Source organism: Oncorhynchus mykiss, chromosome 15 (genome assembly GCF_057628025.1).
Source record: "Oncorhynchus mykiss isolate SJ-2025 chromosome 15, ASM5762802v1, whole genome shotgun sequence".
NCBI lineage: Eukaryota > Metazoa > Chordata > Actinopteri > Salmoniformes > Salmonidae > Oncorhynchus > Oncorhynchus mykiss.
The window spans coordinates 68,114,884-68,142,500 of NC_143036.1; the positions used below are offsets into that span (position 1 = coordinate 68,114,884).

The 27,617-nt window shown below is 43.7% G+C and overlaps 1 protein-coding gene across 1 annotated transcript in view; it reads right to left on the reverse strand.

The window, feature by feature from the left end:
- Positions 1–5,464: 5,464 nt before the first annotated feature.
- The window catches only part of LOC110519130 (protein piccolo-like), a 68,644-nt gene continuing 46,491 nt past the window's right edge, over positions 5,465–27,617 (reverse strand). The window contains exons 13-27 of the mRNA XM_090200900.1: positions 26,359–26,426; positions 25,846–26,084; positions 25,536–25,586; positions 25,279–25,409; positions 23,601–23,627; positions 22,744–22,837; positions 22,475–22,546; positions 21,996–22,296; positions 21,116–21,328; positions 19,589–19,795; positions 17,588–17,726; positions 17,428–17,489; positions 13,752–13,886; positions 13,401–13,546; positions 5,465–7,174 (exon numbers count right to left, since the gene is read on the reverse strand). Of these exons, the coding sequence (XP_090057026.1) occupies positions 7,031–7,174; positions 13,401–13,546; positions 13,752–13,886; positions 17,428–17,489; positions 17,588–17,726; positions 19,589–19,795; positions 21,116–21,328; positions 21,996–22,296; positions 22,475–22,546; positions 22,744–22,837; positions 23,601–23,627; positions 25,279–25,409; positions 25,536–25,586; positions 25,846–26,084; positions 26,359–26,426 (2,029 nt within the window). The 3' untranslated portion in view covers positions 5,465–7,030. The remainder of the gene's footprint in view (positions 7,175–13,400; positions 13,547–13,751; positions 13,887–17,427; positions 17,490–17,587; positions 17,727–19,588; positions 19,796–21,115; positions 21,329–21,995; positions 22,297–22,474; positions 22,547–22,743; positions 22,838–23,600; positions 23,628–25,278; positions 25,410–25,535; positions 25,587–25,845; positions 26,085–26,358; positions 26,427–27,617) is intronic.

A 27,617-nucleotide genomic window follows, 5' to 3' on the forward strand; every position in this document is an offset into this window, starting at 1 on the left:
AAAGATATCAGTTTGTCTGTAACGGATCTCGTCCTCCTCTTCTGAGGAGGATTAGCGAGAAGGATCGGAGGACCAATGCGCAGCGTGGTAAGTGTTCATGATGTAATCTTCAATAAATCAAAATGAACACTGAAGTACAAAAACAATAAAGTGTACGAACGAAAACCGAAACAGTCCTGTCTGGCGACACACACAAAGACACAAAATAAACACCCACAACTCAAAAGTGAAACCAGGCTACCTAAGTAAGATTCTCAATCAGGGACAACGATTGAGAACCATACTAGGCCGAACACAGAAATCCCAAATTATAGAAAAACGAACATAGACAACCCACCCAACTCACGCCCTGACCATACTAAAACAAAGGTAACAACAGAACTAAGGTCAGAACGTGACATTGTCTCTGTGAATGGTTTGTCCTCTGAGAAATCAACTGTAAATTTCGGTGTTCCTCAAGGTTCCGTTTTAGGACCACTATTGTTTTCACTATATATTTTACTTCTCGGGGATGTCATTCGAAAACATAATGTTAACTTTCACTGCTATGCAGATGACACACAGCTGTACATTTCAATGAAACATGGTGAAGCCACAAAATTGCCCTCACTAGAAGCCTGTGTTTCAGACATAAGGAAGTGGATGGCTGCAAACTTTCTACTTTTAAAGTCGGACAAAACAGAGACGCTTGTTCTAGGTCCCAAGAAACAAAGAGATCTTCTGTTGAATCTGACAATTAATCTTAATGGTTTTACAGTCGTCTCAAATAAAACTGTGAAGGACCTCGGTGTTACTCTGGACCCTGATCTCTCTTTTGACAAACATATCAAGACTGTTTCAAGGACAGCTTTTTTCCATCTACGTAACATTGCAAAAATCAGAAACTTTCTGTCCAAAAATGATGCAGATACTTTCCGGCTACCCGGATAATGCACTAAATAAACATCAGTTAGTGCTAAATACAGCTGCTAGAATCCTGACTAGAACCAACAAATCTGATCTTATTACTCCAGTGCTAGTCTCCCTACACTGGCTTCCTGTTAAGGCAAGGGCTGATTTCAAGGTTTTACCTATCTCTCTGATTTGGTCCTGCCGTACATACCTACACGTACGCTACGGTCACAAGACGCAGGCCTCCTAATTGTCCCTAGAATTTCTAAGCAAACAGCTGGAGGCAGGGCTTTCTCCTATAGAGCTCCATTTTTATGGAATGATCTGCCTACCCATGTGAGAGACGCAGACTCGGTCTCAACCTTTAAGCCTTTACTGAAGACTCTTCTCTTCAGTGGGTCATATGATTGAGTGTAGTCTGGCCCAGGAGTGTGAAGGTGAACGGAAAGGCTCTGGAGCAACGAACCGCCCTTGCTGTCTCTGCCTGGTCGGTTCCCCTCTTTCCACTGGGATTCTCTGCCTCTAACCCTATTACAGGGTGCTCTTTCATGCCGTCCCTAGGAGGGGTGCGTCACTTGAGTGGGTTGAGTCACTGATGTGATCTTCCTGTCTGGGTTGGCTCCTCCCCCTTGGGTTGTGCCGTGGAGGAGATCTTTGTGGGCTATACTCGGCCTTGTCTCAGGATGGTAAGTTGGTGGTTGAAGAAATCCCTCTAGTGGTGTGGGGCTGTGCTTTGGCAAAGTGGGTGGGGTTATATCCTTCCTGTTTGGCCCTGTCCGGGGGTATCATCGGATGGGGCCACAGTGTCTCCTGACCCCTCCTGTCTCAGCCTCCAGTATTTATGCTGCAGTAGTTTGTATCGGGGAGCTAGGGTCAGTTTGTTATATCTGGAGTACTTCTCCTGTCTTATCCGGTGTCCTGTGTGAATTTAAGTATGCTCTCTCTAATTCTCTCTTTCTCTCTTTCTTTCTCTATCTCGGGGGACCTGAGCACCAGGACCATGCCTCAGGACTACCTGGCATGATGACTCCTTGCTGTCCCCAGTCCACCTGGCCGTGCTGCTGCTCCAGTTTCAACTGTTCTGCCTGCAGCTATTGAATCCTGACCTGTTCACCGGACGTGCTACCTGTCCCAGACCTGCTGTTTTCAACTCTCTAGAGACAGCAGGAGTGGTAGAGATACTCTTAATGATCGGCTATGAAAAGCCAACTGACATTTACTCCTAAGGTGCTGACTGGCTGCCCCCTCGACAACCACTGTGATTATTATTATGGTCATTTATGAACATTTGAACATCTTGGCCATGTTCTGTTATAATCTCCACCCGGCACAACCAGAAGAGGACTGGCCACCCCTCATAGCCTGGTTCCTCTCTAGGTTTCTTCCTAGGTTTTGGCCTTTCTAGGGAGTTTTTCCTAGCCACCGTGCTTCTACACCTGCATTGCTTGCTGTTTGGGGTTTTAGGCTGGGTTTCTGTACAGCACTTTGAGATATCAGCTGATGTACGAAGGGCTATATAAATACATTTGATTTGACTTAATGCCCAATGTTACATATACGGAGCAAACTTTTAAGTGACTATACTTCGGCAAAAATAAATATTTTTATTGAAATATTTCAGAAACTCACCTTTTTGACAACTTACGAGACCATTCGGAGTAATATAATTCACTTTTTTATCATTGTTGAAGTCCACCATTTTCAGCGCCAATCTCTAATAGAGTAATTACAAAGATCGTGCATCAGATGGTGTCAAGTGTGTACTAGGATCTCTTCTTGACGATCGTGGCTTCCTTTTATGTATTGATCGGGTTCAGACACTTTACCAGGTGTTTAAAGACACTGTTACATATAATGTAACATTGGGCTTTACAGGGTTAACAAGGTGATCAACTTTCCCATATTCATTTTCAGTACTTCAGTATTTGTTGCATGTATGATAATCAGCAGGATTTCAAGAACAATAATACCCTTGAGATGATATTATGTTGGAATGCCTTGGTAGATGTATGCATAGCTTTCATCACATTTCACATACAAAAACATTGTCAGGAAATCAATGTACAAAGAAACACCCATCTTGTTTTCTTTGTACAGATATTTAATATTTAGACTTGGGGCAACAGCCGTTGTTTTTACAGCACAATTTGCATAATTTATCAATACCTCCTGTGTACAATCACAAAACCATGACATTAGATTTTTCTGTTTACATAGAAGTGGAAAACCAGACGGATTTTACAAGCATAATCTTTGTACAGTCAGCCTACATCTTTAAATAATCTGAGAATTACTCTTCAGAATTTCGTTCCCCTCGTAACGTTTGATCTCTCTATCTATCTTTTCTTTTTTAAATAGAATTTCCGGACACAAAAATAGTATGAACGAACCACCAACTAAACATGCAACATCCATTGTTGTGAGCACATTTAAATTCTCCTGCAACTACTTGAGTTGATAAAATAAGGTTTGTCTGTGTTTGTATACTCTGGTAGAACTCTGTTGTGTCCGGTGTCAGGGCAAGGTTTATAAGGTCTTTACTCCATCTAACTCCTGTAGGTATTCTGCCATGTCAAGAGAGTAACATACTGCTTGTGTTCTCATCCCCTGCTCATATGCGTTAATGTCAGATATCAAGGAAATCTTTCGGTTTCCTCTTGTAGAAAAAAAATAGATGTATTTACAAGGTAGGATATAAAGAGATGGCATTTCCGTGTGTGTGTGTGTGTGTGTGTGTGTGTGTAGATCTTAGCTAGATAACACACATAGGAAAGGGAGGTCACTTTCAGGAGGACTTGGCCATGCATGGGTGTGGCATGAAGAAACTACTCACGCACGCTGGTATCAAAAAATATCAATTTCAGGTGGGTAACCATTTTAGATAGAACATCAAGTCATTACATTGTTAAACTTTTTTTGGTCATTTTTCAAATGACATATATACTGGAAAAATAAAACTATTCAAAAGTGGGGGTGCATAAAAACTCAGTGAAAAGCTAGAATCTGTTGGGAACGTGGCTCTGGTGTTAAGAAAGTGTCTCCTTAGATTCTAGTCTATGTGAAGAGTCACTACTGTGTGTGTGTGTGTGTGTGTGTGTGTGTGTGTGTGTGTGTGTGTGTGTGTGTGTGTGTGTGTGTGTGTGTGAGTCTGCTGGGACATTGGGCTGAAGACTGAGTTTCTGGGTTGAAATACAAGCATTGGATAATTTTCTGAAAACAAAATACCTTTCCAATTAGCTATGTACCTTACATCTAACATTTGATGATGTAAAAAACATATGAAAACAACAGCTTATGTGCAATAAATAAAGTTGCATTTAACGGTATGTGAAAGCATACTTATAAAAATCAAAGAGCTATATGTTCTTATTCATTCCCAAACTTGAAGGCAGTAAAAAAACTATACATGTCAACAATACACAAACAGAATAACCCATTGTCCACTAAAATGCATCGCTAATTCAGACTGTAGAATCTAGATTGATAATTGATAATTGATAATCTAGATTGATAATTCAGACACAGTCACAACACGAAGTCTATGTTGCATAGAATCAGCTGGAGAGAACCTGTGGTGTTTGGCAAAGATCAAAGGTCAAAAGGTCACCATTAAACCAACCAGCCCTCACACACCTTGACCCTAGGCAGGACATCACTCTGAGTGTGCCCTTTCAACTGAAAGCCACGTTACACACCTTCAAATCTCTTAGAGATGCACACCAGCTCATAACAAATAGCAGATGCACACCAGCTAAAATAAATGTGTCACCAGGACTATGACAAACATACCAAAACGTAATAATTTCTTATTTTTTTTACCCCCTTTTGGTCCCCAATTTTCATGGTATCCAGTTGTTAGTAGTTACTGTCTTGTCTCATCGCTGCAACTCCCGTACGGACTCGGGAGAGGCGAAGGTCGAGAGCCATGCGTCCTCTGAAACACAACCCAACCAAGCCGCACTGATTCTTAACACAGTGCGCATTCAACCCCGGAAGCCAGCCGCACCAATGTGTCAGAGGAAACACCATACACTTAGCGACCTGGTTAGCGTGCACTACACCCGGCCCGCCACAGGAGTCGCTAATGCGCGATGAGACAAGGATATCCCTGCCGGCCAAACCCTCACGACGCTAGGCCAATTGTGCGCCGCCCCATGGGCCTCCCGGTCGCGGCCGGCTGCAACAGAGCCTGGGCTCGAACCCAGTCTCTGGTGGCACAGCTAGCACTGCGATGCAGTGCATTAGACCACTGCGCCACCCAGGAGCATTGTAGCATTTCTTAATCAAAGCAACTTTGATTGAACTCATGTTCAAACAATAGCCCCAGCTACCAACCTCTCCCCATAGAAAAACAGAGAGCCCAATAGGATAGTTTGTACCTAGACATGTGATGGAGATAGACACACCAACAGAAACCGTCCAAAGCATGCCGCATCCACCTACTCCCCCACCCCACCCACCCATCCAATGTATAGATAGACTGTTTGGAGGGGACCCTGATATATGAACCATGGGACACACTTTACTATACACAGGCCAAGAGGGGTAATCAAGTATGGTCAACTATATTATATTACTATCATTATCATTATCATCATTTATTTAATATATTCATTTGACATACTTATATATATTATATTTCTCTACGAGTGGGGACATACTGTATATTCATCTATACATTCGATAACTTGACAAAGTGCTAAGTAAAACATGAAAGTGTGCATGTGAAGAGATATTTCAAATGTGTGAATGTAAGGAGAAGTCAGAACTATGCTAGTCTTACGCATAGCAGTTCACTGTGTATCTTACTAGGAGGAAAACCAGGCTTGAATCACAGCTAAAACCTGTGCCCAATATTTCACATTTCAAAAATAATACGTTAAGCCACAATCATCCACAACGGATTGTCTGTGATAAGAATATATCTATTTATCTCTCACAACGACAGTGTACTCAACTATATACAAAGTCAACCTCAAAGGCAACAATGCAACTTTTCACTGTCACGTTCATTAGGTCACCCAGCAGAAAACATTTTGCAACTGAAAACTAAAATTAGCATTTCTTCCTGGACAACACCAGGTAGTCCCTCCTTGTTTCAGTCTGTTTTCTTCCATTTGGTGCCTAATAAACATGACCCTGTGCACAAGACTACCCAGTCTGTTAAAACCACACCAATTATACTTAGAACAATGTTTATATAATATATCTGATATATCAGCATCTAAATTTACATCTAGAGAAAGAAGAGAAGGGGAAATATTGTTGTCCCAAAATGTAAAAACATGCTTGCCAAGGTCTTTGTACCTTGTGCCAGATGAGGGAGTCATTTCAAATCGAGAATTAGAATTAAAGTGAGAGTATGTCACAAAATATACTGTGCGTCCCTGGATAAAAAATTATTCATTAATCATTCAGTACTTAAACAATTGAGGAGAATAATCAATAAAACTCTAATAATCATAATTATAATACAAAAATAAGAGGTGCAATCTCCATATAATAAATCTTCAACATTTAATTCCCAAAATGCTTCATAAATTAATTAAATTCTTCTAACAATATACAAAGCCACGAGGGGAATCCACAGGTAGTTATAATTTCATTCATAAATAAAAACATCTCCAGTCAAATAAAGCAATGAGAGAATCTAAACATGTCCAACCCCTGTATTTATGTGTCAGTCTCTTACGATCATCTTTCTTTGTGGTGTGTTTGAATGTGTTGTTGACTGTGTGTGTGAGTGTATGTGTAATACCTGGTTGATTCTGTTCTTGCTTTGTTGCCTCAATGTCCTCCTCTCTGCCCTGGCTACACTACTTCCTGTAAACACAAGTTAATTTCCTGTAAACACATACCTACTTCCTCCCCACTAGCCAATCCCTAGTCACAGCTCAAGCAATTCAAACGCTGACCCCTGACACAAAAACTCAAGATCCACAGGATACGGAAGAGATGTCTAACTCCCGCACCCTAACGGTCCTCGCCCGACCCCAATGCTGGACCTGTGAGTATGTCCAGTAGGTCCATAAAGAGTGGATCAGTGATGGCGACAGTAAACTCGAGCGCCCTAGCCATCCTCGTCTTTCTCTCTGCGAGTTAAGAGCCTATAGAATAGACAAGGTTAACAGTAGGTTCTTTAGGAGTGGATCTGAGCAGAGCTAGCCAGCAGTTTGTGCCAGCTGACCACTCGCTTCCGCACGTCCACCTTATCCAGCCAGATGTAGGCCTCTCCGATCAGGGTCTTCTTAATGAACTTCCCCCCATTGGACACCAGGAAGAGCTGGACAGAGGAGAGAGAAGAGTTAGACAACAGGAAGAGCTGGACGGAGGAGAGAGAAGAGTTAGACACAGGGAAAAGCTGGACAGAGGAGAGAGAAGAGTTAGACACAGTGAAAAGCTGGACAGAGGAGAGTTAGACACCAGGAAGAGCTGGACAGAGGAGAGAGAATAGTTAAACACCAGTAAGAGATGGACAAAGAAGAGATAGACACCAGGAAGAGCTGGGCAGAGAAGAGTTAGACACCAGGAAGAGCTGGACAGAGGAGAGAGAAGAGTTAGACACTAGGAAGAGCTGGACAGAGAAAAGTTAGACACCAGGAAGGGCTGGACAGAGAAGAGTTAAACACCAAGAAGAGCTGGACAGAGTACCGGACCGCCAAGTCTAGGTCCAAGAAAGTCTAAATAGCTTTAATCCCGAAGCCATAAGACTCCTGTACAGCTAATCAAATGGATTCCCTGACTGTTTGCATTGCTCCCCCCCCCCCCCCCCCCATGCTGCTGCTACTCTCTGTTATTATCTATGCATAGTCACTTTAATAACTCTACCTACAGTACTGTACATGTACATATTACCTCAATTACCTCGACATCGGTGCCCATTGACTCTGTACCGGTACCCCGTGTACATAGCCTCCTCACATTGACTCTGTACCGGTACCCCCTGCATATAGCCTCCTCACATTGACTCTGTACCGGTACCCCCTGTATGTAGCCTCCTCACATTGACTCTGTACCGGTACCCCCTGTATATAGCCTCCTCACATTGACTCTGTACCGGTATCCCCTGTATATAGCCTCCTCACATTGACTCTGTACCGGTACCCCCTGTATATAGCCTCCTCACATTGACTCTGTACCGGTACCCCCTGTACATAGCCTCCTCACATTGACTCTGTACCGGTACCCCCTGTACATAGCCTCCTCACATTGACTCTGTACCGGTACCCCCTGTATATAGCCTCCACATTGACTCTGTACCGGTACCCCCTGTATATAGCCTCCACATTGACTCTGTACCGGTACCCCCTGTATATAGCCTCCACATTGACTCTGTACCGGTACCCCCTGTATATAGCCTCCACATTGACTCTGTACCGGTACCCCCTGTATATAGCCTCCACATTGACTCTGTACCGGTAACCCCTGTATATAGCCTCCACATTGACTCTGTACCGGTACCCCCTGTATATAGCCTCCACATTGACTCTGTACCGGTACCCCCTGTATATAGTCTCCACATTGACTCTGTACCGGTACCCCCTGTATATAGTCTCCACATTGACTCTGTACCGGTACCCCCTGTATATAGCCTCCTCACATTGACTCTGTACCGGTACCCCCTGTATATAGTCTCCACATTGACTCTGTACCGGTACCCCCTGTATATAGCCTCCACATTGACTCTGTACCGGTACCCCCTGTATATAGTCTCCACATTGACTCTGTACCGGTACCCCCTGTATATAGTCTCCACATTGACTCTGTACCGGTACCCCCTGTATATAGCCTCCACATTGACTCTGTACCGGTACCCCCTGTATATAGCCTCCACATTGACTCTGTACCGGTACCCCCTGTATATAGCCTCCACATTGACTCTGTACCGGTACCCCCTGTATATAGCCTCCACATTGACTCTGTACCGGTACCCCCTGTATATAGCCTCGCTACTGTTATTTACTGCTGCTCTTTAATTATTTAGTATTCTTATCTCTGACTTTTTAATTTGAGGTATTTTTGTTGTATTTTCTTAAAACTGCACTGTTGGTTAAGGGCTTGTAAGTCAGCATTTCACTGTTGGTTAAGGGCTTGTAAGTCAGCATTTCACTGTTGGTTAAGGGCTTGTAAGTAAGCATTTCACTGTTGGTTAAGGGCTTGTAAGTAAGCATTTCACTGTTGGTTAAGGGCTTGTAAGTAAGCATTTCACTGTTGGTTAAGGGCTTGTAAGTAAGCATTTCACTGTTGGTTAAGGGCTTGTAAGTAAGCATTTCACTGTTGGTTAAGGGTTTGTAAGTCAGCATTTCACTGTTGGTTAAGGGCTTGTAAGTAAGCATTTCACTGTTGGTTAAGGGCTTGTAAGTAAGCATTTCACTGTTGGTTAAGGGCTTGTAAGTAAGCATTTCACTGTTGGTTAAGGGCTTGTAAGTAAGCATTTCACTGTTGGTTAAGGGCTTGTAAGTAAGCATTTCACTGTTGGTTAAGGGTTTGTAAGTCAGCATTTCACTGTTGGTTAAGGGCTTGTAAGTAAGCATTTCACTGTTGGTTAAGGGCTTGTAAGTAAGCATTTCACTGTTGGTTAAGGGCTTGTAAGTAAGCATGTCACTGTTGGTTAAGGGCTTGTAAGTAAGCATGTCACTGTTGGTTAAGGGCTTGTAAGTAAGCATTTCACTGTTGGTTAAGGGCTTGTAAGTAAGCATTTCACTGTTGGTTAAGGGCTTGTAAGTAAGCATTTCACTGTTGGTTAAGGGCTTGTAAGTAAGCATTTCACTGTTGGTTAAGGGCTTGTAAGTAAGCATTTCACTGTTGGTTAAGGGCTTGTAAGTAAGCATTTCACTGTTGGTTAAGGGCTTGTAAGTCAGCATTTCACTGTTGGTTAAGGGCTTGTAAGTAAGCATTTCACTGTTGGTTAAGGGCTTGTAAGTAAGCATTTCACTGTTGGTTAAGGGCTTGTAAGTAAGCATTTCACTGTTGGTTAAGGGCTTGTGAGTCAGCATTTCACTGTTGGTTAAGGGCTTGTAAGTAAGCATTTCACTGTTGGTTAAGGGCTTGTAAGTAAGCATTTCACTGTTGGTTTTATGGGCTTGTAAGTCAGCATTTCACTGTTGGTTAAGGGCTTGTAAGTAAGCATTTCACTGTTGGTTAAGGGCTGGTAAGTAAGCATTTCACTGTTGGTTAAGGGCTTGTAAGTAAGCATTTCACTGTTGGTTAAGGGCTTGTAAGTAAGCATTTCACTGTTGGTTAAGGGCTTGTAAGTAAGCATTTCACTGTTGGTTAAGGGCTTGTAAGTAAGCATTTCACTGTTGGTTAAGGGCTTGTAAGTAAGCATTTCACTGTTGGTTAAGGGCTTGTAAGTAAGCATTTCACTGTTGGTTAAGGGCTTGTAAGTAAGCATTTCACTGTTGGTTAAGGGCTTGTAAGTAAGCATTTCACTGTTGGTTAAGGGCTTGTAAGTAAGCATTTCACTGTTGGTTAAGGGCTTGTAAGTAAGCATTTCACTGTTGGTTAAGGGCTTGTAAGTAAGCATTTCACTGTTGGTTAAGGGCTTGTAAGTAAGCATTTCACTGTTGGTTAAGGGCTTGTAAGTAAGCATTTCACTGTTGGTTAAGGGCTTGTAAGTCAGCATTTCACTGTTGGTTAAGGGCTTGTAAGTCAGCATTTCACTGTTGGTTAAGGGCTTGTAAGTAAGCATTTCACTGTTGGTTAAGGGCTTGTAAGTCAGCATTTCACTGTTGGTTAAGGGCTTGTAAGTCAGCATTTCACTGTTGGTTAAGGGCTTGTAAGTCAGCATTTCACTGTTGGTTAAGGGCTTGTAAGTAAGCATTTCACTGTTGGTTAAGGGCTTGTAAGTCAGCATTTCACTGTTGGTTAAGGGCTTGTAAGTAAGCATTTCACTGTTGGTTAAGGGCTTGTAAGTCAGCATTTCACTGTTGGTTAAGGGCTTGTAAGTCAGCATTTCACTGTTGGTTAAGGGCTTGTAAGTAAGCATTTCACTGTTGGTTAAGGGCTTGTAAGTAAGCATTTCACTGTTGGTTAAGGGCTTGTAATTAAGCATTTCACTGTTGGTTAAGGGCTTGTAAGTCAGCATTTCACTGTTGGTTAAGGGCTTGTAAGTAAGCATGTCACTGTTGGTTAAGGGCTTGTAAGTAAGCATTTCACTGTTGGTTAAGGGCTTGTAAGTAAGCATTTCACTGTTGGTTAAGGGCTTGTAAGTAAGCATTTCACTGTTGGTTAAGGGCTTGTAAGTAAGCATTTCACTGTTGGTTAAGGGCTTGTAAGTAAGCATTTCACTGTTGGTTAAGGGCTTGTAAGTAAGCATTTCACTGTTGGTTAAGGGCTTGTAAGTCAGCATTTCACTGTTGGTTAAGGGCTTGTAAGTAAGCATTTCACTGTTGGTTAAGGGCTTGTAAGTAAGCATTTCACTGTTGGTTAAGGGCTTGTAAGTAAGCATTTCACTGTTGGTTAAGGGCTTGTAAGTCAGCATTTCACTGTTGGTTAAGGGCTTGTAAGTAAGCATTTCACTGTTGGTTAAGGGCTTGTAAGTAAGCATTTCACTGTTGGTTAAGGGCTTGTAAGTAAGCATTTCACTGTTGGTTAAGGGCTTGTAAGTCAGCATTTCACTGTTGGTTAAGGGCTTGTAAGTAAGCATTTCACTGTTGGTTAAGGGCTTGTAAGTAAGCATTTCACTGTTGGTTAAGGGCTTGTAAGTCAGCATTTCACTGTTGGTTAAGGGCTTGTAAGTCAGCATTTCACTGTTGGTTAAGGGCTTGTAAGTAAGCATTTCACTGTTGGTTAAGGGCTGGTAAGTAAGCATTTCACTGTTGGTTAAGGGCTTGTAAGTAAGCATTTCACTGTTGGTTAAGGGCTTGTAAGTAAGCATTTCACTGTTGGTTAAGGGCTTGTAAGTCAGCATTTCACTGTTGGTTAAGGGCTTGTAAGTAAGCATTTCACTGTTGGTTAAGGGCTGGTAAGTAAGCATTTCACTGTTGGTTAAGGGCTTGTAAGTAAGCATTTCACTGTTGGTTAAGGGCTTGTAAGTAAGCATTTCACTGTTGGTTAAGGGCTTGTAAGTAAGCATTTCACTGTTGGTTAAGGGCTTGTAAGTAAGCATTTCACTGTTGGTTAAGGGCTTGTAAGTAAGCATTTCACTGTTGGTTAAGGGCTTGTAAGTAAGCATTTCACTGTTGGTTAAGGGCTTGTAAGTAAGCATTTCACTGTTGGTTAAGGGCTTGTAAGTAAGCATTTCACTGTTGGTTAAGGGCTTGTAAGTAAGCATTTCACTGTTGGTTAAGGGCTTGTAAGTAAGCATTTCACTGTTGGTTAAGGGCTTGTAAGTCAGCATTTCACTGTTGGTTAAGGGCTTGTAAGTCAGCATTTCACTGTTGGTTAAGGGCTTGTAAGTAAGCATTTCACTGTTGGTTAAGGGCTTGTAAGTCAGCATTTCACTGTTGGTTAAGGGCTTGTAAGTCAGCATTTCACTGTTGGTTAAGGGCTTGTAAGTCAGCATTTCACTGTTGGTTAAGGGCTTGTAAGTAAGCATTTCACTGTTGGTTAAGGGCTTGTAAGTCAGCATTTCACTGTTGGTTAAGGGCTTGTAAGTAAGCATTTCACTGTTGGTTAAGGGCTTGTAAGTCAGCATTTCACTGTTGGTTAAGGGCTTGTAAGTCAGCATTTCACTGTTGGTTAAGGGCTTGTAAGTAAGCATTTCACTGTTGGTTAAGGGCTTGTAAGTAAGCATTTCACTGTTGGTTAAGGGCTTGTAATTAAGCATTTCACTGTTGGTTAAGGGCTTGTAAGTCAGCATTTCACTGTTGGTTCAGGGCTTGTAAGTAAGCATTTCACTGTTGGTTAAGGGCTTGTAAGTAAGCATTTCACTGTTGGTTAAGGGCTTGTAAGTAAGCATTTCACTGTTGGTTAAGGGCTTGTAAGTAAGCATTTCACTGTTGGTTAAGGGCTTGTAAGTCAGCATTTCACTGTTGGTTAAGGGCTTGTAAGTAAGCATTTCACTGTTGGTTAAGGGCTTGTAAGTAAGCATTTCACTGTTGGTTAAGGGCTTGTAAGTAAGCATTTCACTGTTGGTTAAGGGCTTGTAAGTAAGCATTTCACTGTTGGTTAAGGGCTTGTAAGTAAGCATTTCACTGTTGGTTAAGGGCTTGTAAGTAAGCATTTCACTGTTGTATTCTGCGCATGTGATAAATACAGTTTGATTTGAGAGAGAGAAGAGTCATGTTTAGAACAGACATCTAGCAGACACTTTTATCCAGAGTATTCTTGGTAACCAGGACCCAACATTGCGTGCGTGCTAGCTGGCCGGCTACTCGATTTATGTAACTTTCTGTCACAAGAGTTCATATCCAGCGTGAAACACAGAGCATGTGATATAGAGGGCAGCAGTACAGCACACATACGAGCATCCTACGTATTATACTTTAAATGACATATAACAGTATCTAAGACAAGAAAAGAGATGCACGAGGTAAATAGACATTCAGGCAGGCAGACAGACAGACCTGCAGAGAGTGGCCGGTGGGGTTCATGCAGAATCTGAAGGTCTCGTTGAAGGAGGGCTCGCGGTCGTGACGACATACCCGGGTCTTCTTCTTGATGATCCTCTTCTGGGTCGCAATGTTCACCACATACAGCTTCACATAGAGGTCTGTAGACACACACACATATGAGCACACACTACGTTGGTCACAAAAGAGTTATCTTCTATTTTCTGAAACAGTCTGTGTGTGTGTGTGTGTGTGTACCTGAATTCACAGGTATCTGTACCATTTGAGTGTTTGTGTGTGTGCGAGCGAATGTGCATCGACATGAATGTGTAAACGTGTGTAATGTACATGTGCATGTAGCAGTACCTGGCAGGTGGTCTGGAGACTTGAACTTGTAGGTGATGTTTCTGCACTGGAGAATCTCCAACACCAGCTGGTCTCCCTCTGTCTTCAGCTCCTTCCTCAGAGCTATCTTGATCTCTCCCATTACCTGGGTCTTACCTACACACACACACACACACACACACACACACACACACACACACACACACACACACACACACACACACACACACACACACACACACACACACACACACACATACACATTAATTCACATATACACACACACATACACACACACACACACACACACACACACACGTACACACGCACACACACACACACACGTACACACGCACACACACACACGTTAATTCACATATGCACACACACCGGTGGAGGTCGTGCCATTTAAAAATTAGGGAGGACGATTATTGTTTTTACGAGCATGGCCTTATTTCTATTACAGCATATTGGATGACTGTCATTCATATTCCATTCACCCAGTTCAATGTAACAGCAATAGGTTTAGCTACTACATTTGAGCAATCAAAGTGACAGACATTGACACATTCACTCTTGCCTGCCTCTAGCTGAGCTAGGGTGTAATCATTAGTCCAACAGTTGAATATGACAGTTTTCATTCGACAAATTCAGGTATGTTGATCCCCCGTTTTGTTCTGTTTGCTCCCGTTTAAGATTTTTCTTTTCAACAGAATCGGCGGAATGAATACACCCGTGATCACATGCAAACACAGTTCACTTTGATCCCTTTGATCGTTGTGTAATCCCTTACCACATCTACGTGCTCTCCTCCTCTCACCTTTCCCTTCCCTTGTGGACTTCAGTGCACAACACATTAGCTGCTTGTGACCAGGCTAAAAACAAATCCAAGCCAAACCTTCATATCATAACCGCTAACTGCTACACACAGCCTACATCGTTGTCACCATATTAACATCATAGTCAACATAGCTACTAGAACTAATGCATTAGTAAACCCGCTATAATCATGCAGTACAGTGTACAGTCAGCAGCAAGCAGTTTAGCAGTTACACCGGCGGGCCCCTGTGGCAATAAATTAATAAAATCAAAAGCTTACCTTGACTTTGAAAAGTTCCAGTGTTGGATAGCCATATCCAGCTAGCTAACATAAGATCCCTCTCTGTTTGAGCCGGTTTGTTTGACTAAACTAGCTAGCTGCATTCGCTAGCTAAGTGAAAGTGAAAAAAATACAACTAAATATATCGCTATATAACTGTTCAACTATCGTCTTTCTCTTTGAGTCAACTACTTACCACATTTTGTGCACTGCAGTGCTAGCTATAGTGCCTTGCGAAAGTATTCGGCCCCCTTGAACTTTGTGACCTTTTGCCACATTTCAGGCTTCAAACATAAAGATATAAAACTGTATTTTTTTGTGAAGAATCAACAACAAGTGGGACACAATCATGAAGTGGAACAACATTTATTGGATATTTCAAACTTTTTTAACAAATCAAAAACTGAAAAATTGGGCGCGCAAAATTATTCAGCCCCTTTACTTTCAGTGCAGCAAACTCTCTCCAGAAGTTCAGTGAGGATCTCTGAATGATCCAATGTTGACCTAAATGACTAATGATGATAAATACAATCCACCTGTGTGTAATCAAGTCTCCGTATAAATGCACCTGCACTGTGATAGTCTCAGAGGTCCGTTAAAAGCGCAGAGAGCATCATGAAGAACAAGGAACACACCAGGCAGGTCCGAGATACTGTTGTGAAGAAGTTTAAAGCCGGATTTGGATACAAAAAGATTTCCCAAGCTTTAAACATCCCAAGGAGCACTGTGCAAGCGATAATATTGAAATGGAAGGAGTATCAGACCACTGCAAATCTACCAAGACCTGGCCATCCCTCTAAACTTTCAGCTCATACAAGGAGAAGACTGATCAGAGATGCAGCCAAGAGGCCCATGATCACTCTGGATGAACTGCAGAGATCTACAGCTGAGGTGGGAGACTCTGTCCATAGGACAACAATCAGTCCTATATTGCACAAATCTGGCCTTTATGGAAGAGTGGCAAGAAGAAAGCCATTTCTTAAAGATATCCATAAAAAGTGCTGTTTAAAGTTTGCCACAAGCCACCTGGGAGACACACCAAACATGTGGAAGAAGGTGCTCTGGTCAGATGAAACCAAAATTGAACTTTTTGGCAACAATGCAAAACGTTATGTTTGGCGTAAAAGCAACACAGCTCATCACCCTGAACACACCATCCCCACTGTCAAACATGGTGGTGGCAGCATCATGGTTTGGGCCTGCTTTTCTTCAGCAGGGACAGGGAAGATGGTTAAAATTGATGGGAAGATGGATGGAGCCAAATACAGGACCATTCTGGAAGAAAACCTGATGGAGTCTGCAAAAGACCTGAGACTGGGACGGAGATTTGTCTTCCAACAAGACAATGATCCAAAACATAAAGCAAAATCTACAATGGAATGGTTCAAAAATAAACATATCCAGGTGTTAGAATGGCCAAGTCAAAGTCCAGACCTGAATCGAATCGAGAATCTGTGGAAAGAACTGAAAACTGCTGTTCACAAATGCTCTCCATCCAACCTCACTGAGCTCGAGCTGTTTTGCAAGGAGGAATGGGAAAAAAAATCAGTCTCTCGATGTGCAAAACTGATAGAGACATACCCCAAGCGACTTACAGCTGTAATCGCAGCAAAAGGTGGCGCTACAAAGTATTAACTTAAGGGGGCTGAATAATTTTGCACGCCCAATTTTTCAGTTTTAGATTTGTTAAAAAAGTTTGAAATATCCAATAAATGTCGTTCCACTTCATGATTGTGTCCCACTTGTTGTTGATTCTTCACAAAAAAATACAGTTTTATATCTTTATGTTTGAAGCCTGAAATGTGGCAAAAGGTCGCAAAGTTCAAGAGGGCCGAATACTTTCGCAAGGCACTGTAGCTGTAGCTTATGCTTTCAGTACTAGATTCATTCTCTGATCCTTTGATTGGGTGGACAATATGTCAGTTCATACTACAAGAGCTCTGATAGGTTGGAGGACGTCCTCTGGAAGATGTCATAATTACTGTGTAAGTCTATGGAACGTGGTGAGAACCAATAGCCTCCTAGGTTTTGTATAGAAGTCAATGTACCCAGAAGGGGACGGAAATTAGCTGTGCTCCGGCTACACCATATTGCTTGCCTACAGAGTGCTGTTGAGTGTACCGTAGACCTTCATTGCAAAACAGTGTTTTAATAAATGATTTGGTGACGTGAATATATTTAGTATAGTTTCATCTAAAAAGCATAACTTTTTTAATGTTTCACTATTTGAATGAAATTCAATAACGATGATGGTCCTCCCCTTCCTCCTCTGAGGAGCCTCCACTGACCACTAGAGTGTTCCTTCCATGACACGTGTCAGTACTGTATGAAGTATGCTCACAAGGTCAGATGAATGTGACTGGTGCTGTCACTTCCTGATGACTTCACACCAGTCACAACACTCACACTGGGATTCAACTAAACCTGCCCTAGAGAGCAGACCAGCTAACCATAGTTACTTCTGAGGGATGTGTTGACACATACTGTACACACTGAAGCTCACAGGGACATACTCACACCTATACACACACATGCATGCACACCATAGAATTTCGCTTCCACCTCCAGGTGGTATACACACACACCACTGTGACTTACCCTCAGAGTCCATATGGCCCATTGGTGACATCATCACGTCGGTGCCATTTGGAATCTTCCCACTGTCCGGAACAAGATCATATCAAAATACAGAAATATACACACTGAGTGCACAAAACATTAGGATGTAAAATACAGTATATACAATAACCAAACTCACAACCGAGGGACCTGGAAGATGGCACTGTCCACGGCATTAGTCCCACCCTCATCCTCCAATAGGCTGTGAGCACTGCCACTCAGACCGCTGTCCAATGAGGCGGCTGTTACCGGGGCGTCGCCGGACCTGCCGGGCCGTGCTGTACGGAGATTGGACGACACAAGTCATGAGAGAGAGAGAGGGAGCACTATATAGGCCTGGTTGAGAATGTACTGCCTTATGTGGGTGCACTATAGGTCTCAATAAAGGCCTGGGTAACTGTCTCCTTTGGTTCCAGTGTTGATATAGTATTACAACAACCATGCCTACTGTTACTATATTAAATATTATTTAGCACTCTGAGTGTGATGTATAGCTCTTCCACTTTATGTGACATAACATTGTGTGTGTGTGTGTGTGCGTGTGTGTGTGATCTAAAGAATAAGGGCAGCCAACACCTCTCCTCCAATACACATCACATTGTTATTATGAAAAGCACCACAATACTATAGAAGACAGGCATGAAACATACACATATGGGCAGATGTAGTGGCATACGTACAGTATCATCCCTCACACATAAACGGGACAACATTTTCAAACCGCTTCATCATTGGACACACAGAGAGAACACAAGGACATAGACACATAACGATCCAGAGAAACAGTATCAAACATTAAGCAACATAAATATGTTCACAACAGACCAAACAAAAGGCCCACAGACCCTATTACGCATTAGTAATCTAAATGTCGGACTAAGTGTGTGTCTCTGCTTTGTAGGGATAACTAATCATTTTACTCTACAACACATTGATGTAAAGTTACTTAAAGCAATTTTACATTTGTTATGCAATCATCACAATTACATCTTAGTAACTGATCGTAGTTTCAAAACTTGAATGGTTTAAATGCCTATTTATGTGTTTGCTTTGCAAAAGTTACGTATAATAAATGCACTGTTTATATTCACAGCAACTTCTACAGTAAGTAAGTGTGTTACTGACTGGGTTTGACCTGGGTCTTCTTTGTTCCACAAGACTGTGTTAGCCAGCTGAGCTAAAGCCTAGGCATTAGCTCTGAGATCTAAATGCCAAAACAAGTTCAAATCACTTCTTTAGGTCTGGCAAGGTTATACACAAAACCACCTCTGTCACATAAGTGCAGTGGTGAGATAGATATAGAGTATGACTTGTTGGTTGTGAATGGCGTGGCGTGGGATGTGTGAGTCACGTGACATGAAACTGGATCTATGCCGACGCTCTTCTCTGAGGCCTCTCGACACGATAAGAAAAAATAAACGTTTGCTAATACCATTTAATGACCCAAGGAAGGAAAACGGAGTAAAAACGTGTACAGGTACTTTATAAAGTTTTAAAAACTGCCCTGAGTGCTGATTGGCTGACAGCCGTGTTATATCAGATTGTATACCATGGGTATGACAAAAAATGTATTTGTACTGCTCTAATGATGTTGGTAACCTGTTTATAATAGCAATAAGGCACCTCGGGGGTTTGTGATATATGGCCAATATACCGCGGCTAAGGGCTGTGTCCTAGCACTCCGCATTGCGTCGTGCTTATGAACAGCCTTCAGCCGTGGTATATTGGCCATATACCACACCCCCTCGGGCCTTATTGCTTAATGGTTTTATGGTAATTGCTGTCAAAGCCTGATTTATTGTTAGGGAACAATGCCGGAGCCCTGGATTGATAGCCTATTTCCTGGTATTAGCAAACTGTGTCCGCGGTCATTAAGAAATTGTGTCTCGCTGCATGAATCTCTGGTTGTGTGGCTGGTTGTGTGGCTGTGTGTTAGCTCTTTCTGTCTCTCTCTCTCTGGTCACAATCTCTCCTAATATCCCTTTCTGTCTGTTGTACCTTGTCAGATCTCTTTTTGTCTGTTGTATTGTGTCAGATCTCTCTCTTTCTGCAGGTGTGCGTTAGTAGTATCCCAGCCTGTCTCTCTCCGGCTGCAACAATCTTTGCAGTCAGTCACACGACAGAAACGTGCGACTCTCACCTCCTTCTCTCTGTGGCCTCTCTTCAGACATGGCTTTCCTGAAGGTCAGGTGTCTGCTGTCTGCTTGGCTCCCAGTGGCCGATGCTGCCGGGCCCGGCGGGGCGGGGAGCGAATCGGATTGGGCTTTCTGAATGGTGAGCACGCCCACTATGGTGTGTCTGTGGTGCCTCAGGGAGAGGCGGCCTCTTTGGGCTGGGGGGTAGGAGACTGGAGGGCGTAAGGGGCGCAGGCGCGGGACAGGGTCACGCCAAGTGGGTAGAGGGCAGAGGTCAAGGCCGGGGGCAGGGGGCGGGCAAGATGGAGACTCAGAAAGCAGGAATATCATCACCATTGAAACCAGCTTTACTGTCAGTCACATGCAGCCACAGAGTGCTGTGCACAGTCGCCCCGGCCCTCCACATCACATAGGGGTGGGGCGTCTACGGATGTGCATTGTGCTCCAAAATAAAGAAAAAAGAAGGGTGGGTGGGAGAGGGGCAGCGGACTGCATGCACAGCCATATCCGAGTGGACTAGCTTCAGAAAGCCGGACATTTTGGTATAAAACAGAAACCAAAATAAGTCCAAAACACAGGGAAAAAAAGGTATAATGAAATTTAAACAGAGGGAGAGGGTTAGGTTGGGAGACTTTCTTCTGAGTTCATCGTTGTAAATGCTTGGATTAGGTAGTTCAAACGATTCAAGTGATATCTAAGTGTAATTCCTAGCCTTCCCTCTCTTGGACCATGACACCATGACTAGTCCAAAATGAATCAAATATACTGTGTCTACTAATCTACTGATTCTACTGTGTGTACCATGGTAGTCAATGGCTTGACCAATCATGTGAGAGCACTGGCAGTGGTACTGTGTTCGGACACTGATTGACAACTGGTCCCAAAGTGATTTTTCAAAAGCCCTACTTGTTTGTCGGGAGTCAGTCTTGTTTAAGATCATCATTGTCATTCTGTGACATTCTGTTAACTGTCTTACAAAATGTAATTATACAAGAACATTTAAAAGAATGTTTGAAACAAACTTGGTTTAAGGGAGGATGATTATGCCTGCAACCTTAGGATTCGTTATTTAAATGTTTAGTTCCAATTTATGATCTAATTTAACAGAGGGTTTAGTTTCTGTTTTTAGAAACGTTAGTTTAGTTGTAGTAATTGTACATTTCCTTTTTATCAACCTTTTAACCAATGAAGTATAAAATGTTTTTAACAGCAATCTTTGTGGCTCTGGAGGTTCATTGAAACAGGGTAAACTGAGGAGTAAACTTTAGTGTAAACTCTAAAACAAGAAGTGCTAGAATACGGTAAGTGTGATGCTGGATCTACACACCGTGGGAACATACAGAAGAGAAGCAGTGAGGGGGGGGGGGGGAGTACGGAAGGCACCAGAAGTAGGACAAATTAAAAAAAGGAGGGGGAAAAAAATAGAAGGAAAAGGGGAAGAGAAAACAAAGAAAGCAGCTCAAACTGGACAGAAGGGGGAACAGATGAGCGCGAGGCGGCCATGCTGCGGAGGCTTTATTTGTGTCTTTTACTTGGTTGGAGGCGGTGCTGTTGCTGCGGAGCCGGAGCTTCACCCGTTGCTACAGCGACACCGCCGGCGCCATCCTGCTGGTGTTGCCTTGCACTTTTGCGAGGCGCCGCACGTGGAGCCGCGCGTGGCGTATGTTGGCTGTGGCCCTCGGACGGGGAAGGCTTCGATGTGCCGGGGCTACTGTGAGATTTCTCAATAGTGGGCACCTGCGTGTCTAGAACAACCAAATTCACCAATTACCATCTATCATTACCATTAAAGCTACCATCTGTTGTTGTGCTCTTCTGTTTTTACATCAGGGCTAGATAGCTACTAAGCTACATGCCACATTCTGTAGCGCCCTGTTTGAATGACCCTTTGGAAGTGGGTATTTTCCAATTGTTTGGGCCACATAAGTTTTCCACTTAAATTTGGAGTTTTCCAATTAAGTTTAGGGTTAAGACTGAGGAGGTGGGTGTTGTTTTCAAAGCCTTCCATGGCCATGTTGTGGAAGGACAGGAAGGGAGGAAGCTGAGGGTAGGAAAAGTCTGAGCTGAGTGGAGTCATGGCAACAGCAGAAAATAAAAACATGGCAAAGCAAAGAGCATGAATCCAAAGCTATAATGGATGAGTCTGAATAGTGAGGGAGAAGTGACAGAGGGGGGATAGAAAGAGAGACAGAGAGAAAGAGAGAGACAGGCAGAGATAGCTAGGCAGACAGAGAGAGAGACAAAGACAGCTAGAGAAAATGAGATCGAGAGAGAGAGAGAGAAAGAGAACAAGGGAGAAAAGGAGAAAGGGAGAGAGAACCAGAACAGGTACAGATAGAGAGAAAGGAGTAGGGTAGGTTGTTCGTGATGACTAAGAGGCCTGAGGGAAGGGAAAGACAGAACCTCTCCTACCCTTGGCTGGATCAGGGAAGATCCCATGGCTCCGGCTCTTGATGACCGACGACTTGGGCGGGTCCTGGTTCCCGTGGGCGGGTGTTTTGGGGGAGGCGTGCTGCGAGGGGGGCTTGGGGGAGTCCTGGTTACCGTGGGCAGGGGTTTTGGGGGAGGCGTGCTGCGAGGGGGGCTTGGGGGAGTGCTGGCGCCCCTGTGCTGAAAGGGAGCGCCGGTGGTGCTCTCCCTCACTCTGTTCCTTCAGAGGGAGCCAGCGTGGGACGTTGTCCATGTTAGCTGTGTTGGACAGGTCCATCAACACCTAGAGGAACACCCACATACATCTCCTTTAACATCAAGAACACCCACACACATCCCCTTTAACATCAACCTCACATAGTGGATGGCTGCTTCTTATAGGAAACTTACAGCAGCATCACAGTAATGTATGTCACCCTCACAGAAGTGCTATGGACAAAATGCATGTCTCTCTCTCTCACCTCTCCCAGAAAGTCGTTGGAGGAGCACTTGTCGTAGTCCCACACGCTCACCTCCAGCAGCTTCTTCCTCAGCTGAAACACAGCGCACACACACCACACACACAGACACACACCACACACACACACACACACACAGACACAGACACACACCACACACACATTATTATTCCTCTAAACTCACAAATGCAGTATTCACAGTAGCCAGCACACATCAAACACACAGGACATTGTGGTTATCCCAAAAGCAGTTAGTGATACTGTAGCAGTACCTGTTCCAGGTGGATGTTCTTATAGATAACAGTCTGGTTCCACTCTGGGTTCAGACTCTGGCCAGCTTGTTTTGATCTCCTCTTATTCTCAGCACTGGAATCACACACAGACAGAGCAGGCCATTAGCAAGGTATGAACACACACACTCATACTCACACACTCACACATACACACACACACACACACACACACACACACACACACACACACACACACACACACACACACACACACACACACACAAAACATAGAAATTCAGGGCACAATAGCACAATGTTAGGGTGCAGGGCACAATGAAAGGAAGTAGCGAGCTATGTTAAGATGTAGGGCACAATGTAAGGGTGTACGGAACAATGTAGGGCACAATGTAAGGGTGTACGGAACAATTTAGGGCACAATTAAAATGGAAGACTAAAGGGAACAACACTGGATACAACGGATATCACAATATCAAGAACAACGTCAGGGTGAGGTACAAAGTAAAACACAATATTAGAACAACAATTTAGGGTATTTTATATGTCTGACAGACATGTAGGGAAATGAGTTATGGGAAAGTGGGGAATCATATGTTAGGTCATATCGAGGTGCAGTCTACTGTAGTATGCATATTAGAACACAATCTAAGGAGGTAGGGAACAATATGAGGGCATAGGGCAGAAGTGTACAATGCATGGGAGTGGAAAGGTGTTAGAGTGAGTATATAGTGACTTGCTGGGGTTATACCCTCGTCACCAGCACCACATGCATTGGGCCCTGAGCCTTCAACTCAATCGTCATCACAATCCAGGTCCAACCTTACTACAACCTAACAGCAACCATCAAAGTCAAAAGTCAGAGTGGGCAAATCACATACCTGGCATTCTGGACAACCATGACCTGACTGAATGGGTCCAGCATGCATTAAATATAAGAACAGCATACAAAAACAAGAGTCAGTGTCAGGGGGGTTAGGAGTGTGTGTGGGGTGTGTGTGGATGTAGTTTTGGTGGAGGGGGGGGGGGGGGTTAAGTGAGCAGTGAGGGTTCAGGTGTGTGGTGGTGGGGGGGGCAGTGTGGTGTGTGTGTATTTGGGGAGGTCAGTAACAGGGAAGTGGGCATGGGGCACAGGATGTGTGTTGGGGCAGTGAGGGAGGAATGTGTCTGTGTGTATTGTGAGTGTGCATTTTCCCCCAGCGTGTGTGTGCTTGTATATGCATGTGTGTAACACTATACAAGTCCAGTGGTCCCTAAGGACTCCATAGATAAGGGTAGGTAGGGTAAGTGGGAGAGCTGATTACAACATGACATAATCACATTGAGCACTGAGATCCATACGGCTACAGTGTGGATCGTATTACAAGCTATTATGAGTCTTATCGATTTCCCTGCTCTATTCCGCCTAGCAACAAGAGCAAAGGGGAAAACTCAGCAGAACTACATGGCAAAATATAACATAATTTACATCACGTTTAGGGTATTACATGTGTGTCGTTTGACGCTGATTAGGTGTTAATGACTCCCTTCATAAAAACTAGGTATCAAATGTCTACATAGAAACAGTTCCTAGAATGGTAATTACATTTCATGTCATGTGACAGGCTTGTAACAGGTTTATCACAGTGGCATGATGGAATTGATCTGACATCAGGTGTGGGTGCATAGAACACAACATGCATGCCATGGCTAGCTAAAATCAATCGTAAATCGATTTTAAGATGAATGGGAGTTCTTTTTAAGCTTTCCAAAATGGCTTCCTTTTGAAGTGGTTGGTTTTAATGGTAATCTTGGTTCTAGGCATTTCTTCCGTATGAATGCGTTTGTGTACATGACCTGAAATTCACAATGCCTTTTACACACGTGAAACACCCTGAAACTAAACGAATCACCTTTCCAGTGTTTTATATACACTTAACACAATTACAAGAACACTTTACCACACAACCATTCAACACTGCTATCGATAATGCTTCCACTACGATATGACACAGTTCATTATTAACTCACTGTGATGCACATCCGACAAGGAAATGCTCTGGTAACATTACAGAGCATAGGTACATGGACAGAGCACAGCAACAGAGCAAGGATGAGAAGTGAAAGAGTTACATAATGGCTGTAGTGTGTAGGCTACTATCGGTGATCTGTGAAGTATACTTAACTTCTCTCACCAAAGAGATTGTTCTCTCCTTGACTTGACTAGTTCCAGTGTTTCTGTCCCTACCTCTCTGCTATAGCCTAGAATCCAAACGGAATACCACTCCTCACTGCCTGCCTGCAAACTAAACTCAATATACTTTCATTTCAAATTTAAAAAAAAGTGATATTCAGTTTGGATTCCAGACCAGCTTTCTTTCTTTGGTAGGGTTGCAGAATTCTTTTAAGTTTCCCAAAATTCCCAAGTTTCCCAGAAATCCGGATTGGAGGATTCTGGATAAGCCGCTTATTCTCTCCTGACTCCAAGAATCTGCCAGGATTTTATTTAGAAACCTGGGAATTTTGTGAAAGTTATCCGAATTTTGTAAACCCTGCTGTTAGCTTATCCAACAGACTCACCCCCTCCCCGGTAGGAGGTAGACTTTGACGAAGGGGTCGGAGTAGCCGTTGTTGTCTCGGGGGGCCAGGTTCCTGGCTTGGAGCACGTGAACAATCAGGTTCCCCAGCTGCTTGTCATAGTTGATTTGAAGCTGCAAAATCAAGAGACGGTGGAATCTCAACGAGACGGCTGGCCTTAGTAAAACACCTTATGAAGTGCATGGATATACAAGCAGTGGTGAGTCAAGGAATCTCAAAACAAGGCTTGGTCAGCTGACCTGTATCTCTCCAGTAACAGGGTGGGATTGTGTCTTCACTGGTTCCGCAGACTGGAAGATGACAGAAACACATTTAGAAACAGTAAGTGTGTGTGCATGTAAAGAACTGTCGATGAGTACAGAATTATGCATACGATTAGTTAGAAACACTTTCAAACTAAAAGGCATACAACATACAGTATGTGCCAATATAGAATTGCCTCTATTGAAAATTAGACAGTTCTTTTGAACATAAAATATGTTCTAGTCATGCAACCAGAAGATGACGCCTGTGTTCAATTTAGCTCCACATCATCCTCCACCCGTTCACCTTGCTGCTGTGGCGTTTCTTGCTGACGGAGGGCGACCCCGGCTGTCCCGGACTCTGGATGGCGCTAGAAGTGGCCGAGGCGGCGCCTGAGATGGCAGAGTGGGGTCCTTTCTCTCCCCCCACCGTGGAGGAGGAGGACGTGACGGTGGTAGGTGGAGGAGCCTGCTGCTGGGACACCTTCTGTAGCTCTGCAGCCAGTTGTTTCGGATCCACCCCCGGAGACCTGGGGGGTCTGTCACCTAGAGCACAGACACACACGTATGGACACAAATTCACAAAGAGAAACACACACACACATTTGAAGTTATGGAATCATTCACTGTGGTAGAGGCCATAGTGATTGAAATATTCTAGTTGCAGAACCTTAAGGGATTTTGTACCTTTAGTGAGGCGAGTCGAGAGAGAGGGGAAGTTGAGAGAGAAGGTAAAGAAAAATGAGAGAGAAGGGGAAGATAGCAGAGAGAGAGAGGGGGGAGGACACCCTGGGGTGAAGAGGCTAAGCTCTTACTCTACCTGGTTTGCTCTGGTCTGGGAGATCAAGGTGCTGAGAGCCCTCTGAGTCAGCCAGCATGTTCAGATCTCTGAGGGAGAGAGAGCGAGAGAGAGAGAGAGAGAGAGAGAGAGCGAGAGAGAGAGAGAGAGAGAGAGAGAGAGAGAGAGAGAGCGAGAGAGAGAGAGAGAGAGAGAGAGTGTGAGATTGTGAGAGAGAGACAAAGTGAGAGAGAGAGAAAGTGAGAGAAAGTGAGAGAGCCAGATTGAGCGGGTAAGAGAGAGAGAGAGAGAGAGAGAGAGAGAGAGAGAGAGAGAGAGAGAGAGAGAGAGAGAGAGAGAGAGAGAGAGAGAGAAAGGGAGGAGAGAGAGAGAAAGGGAGGATAAAGAGAGAGAGAGAGAGAGAGAGAGAGAGAGAGAGAGAGAGAGAGAGAGAGAGAGAGAGAGAGAGAGAGAGAGAGAGTGTGAGATTGTGAGAGAGAGACAAAGTGAGAGAGAGAGAAAGTGAGAGAAAGTGAGAGAGCCAGATTGAGCGGGTAAGAGAGAGAGAGAGAGAGAGAGAGAGAGAGAGAGAGAGAGAGAGAGAGAGAGAAAGGGAGGAGAGAGAGAGAAAGGGAGGATAAAGAGAGAGAGAGAGAGAGAGAGAGAGAGAGAGAGAGAGAGAGAGAGAGAGAGGGAGAGCGAGAGAGAGAGAGAGAGAGGGAGAGAGAGAGAGAGAGAGAGAGAGAGAGAGAGAGAGAGAGAGAGAGAGACAGGTTGGGAAGAGAGAAAAGAGAAACAAATTGTGTCAAAAAGAGAGGACAGAGATGAGTGGGAGAGAGAAGTCACCAGTAAAGTGAGGGAGTGCGAGGCAATGAGATGAATTTAGAGAAGACTGAGATTTTAAAAAGAAATGTATTCTATGTGAATCAGAAACAACCCACTCTAGAGAACTACTGAAGCTAATGAAGACTGCTCACTTCCAAATATTTGAGGTGGAACCCCCGCAAGGCTGTTATCAGTGAGTGTAGGTGGCTGTGCTCAAATATATATCTTAAGGCTTAAATTCCTCCTCCTCTATCAAATCATGACAAATGATAAAGGGAGAAGAGAGAGAGGAAGGTAGCTGGACAGAGAGAAACTGAGAAGGAGAGGGAGATATATAGAGAGAGAAAGAGTGACAGGAACAGAGAGAGAGAGGAAGCCTAAGACCAATTAGAAAGGGAGAGACAGTCAGAGAGAAAGTGGGACGGAGAGGGAGAGACAGTCACAGAGAGAAGAAAGTGGGACGGAGAGGGAGAGAC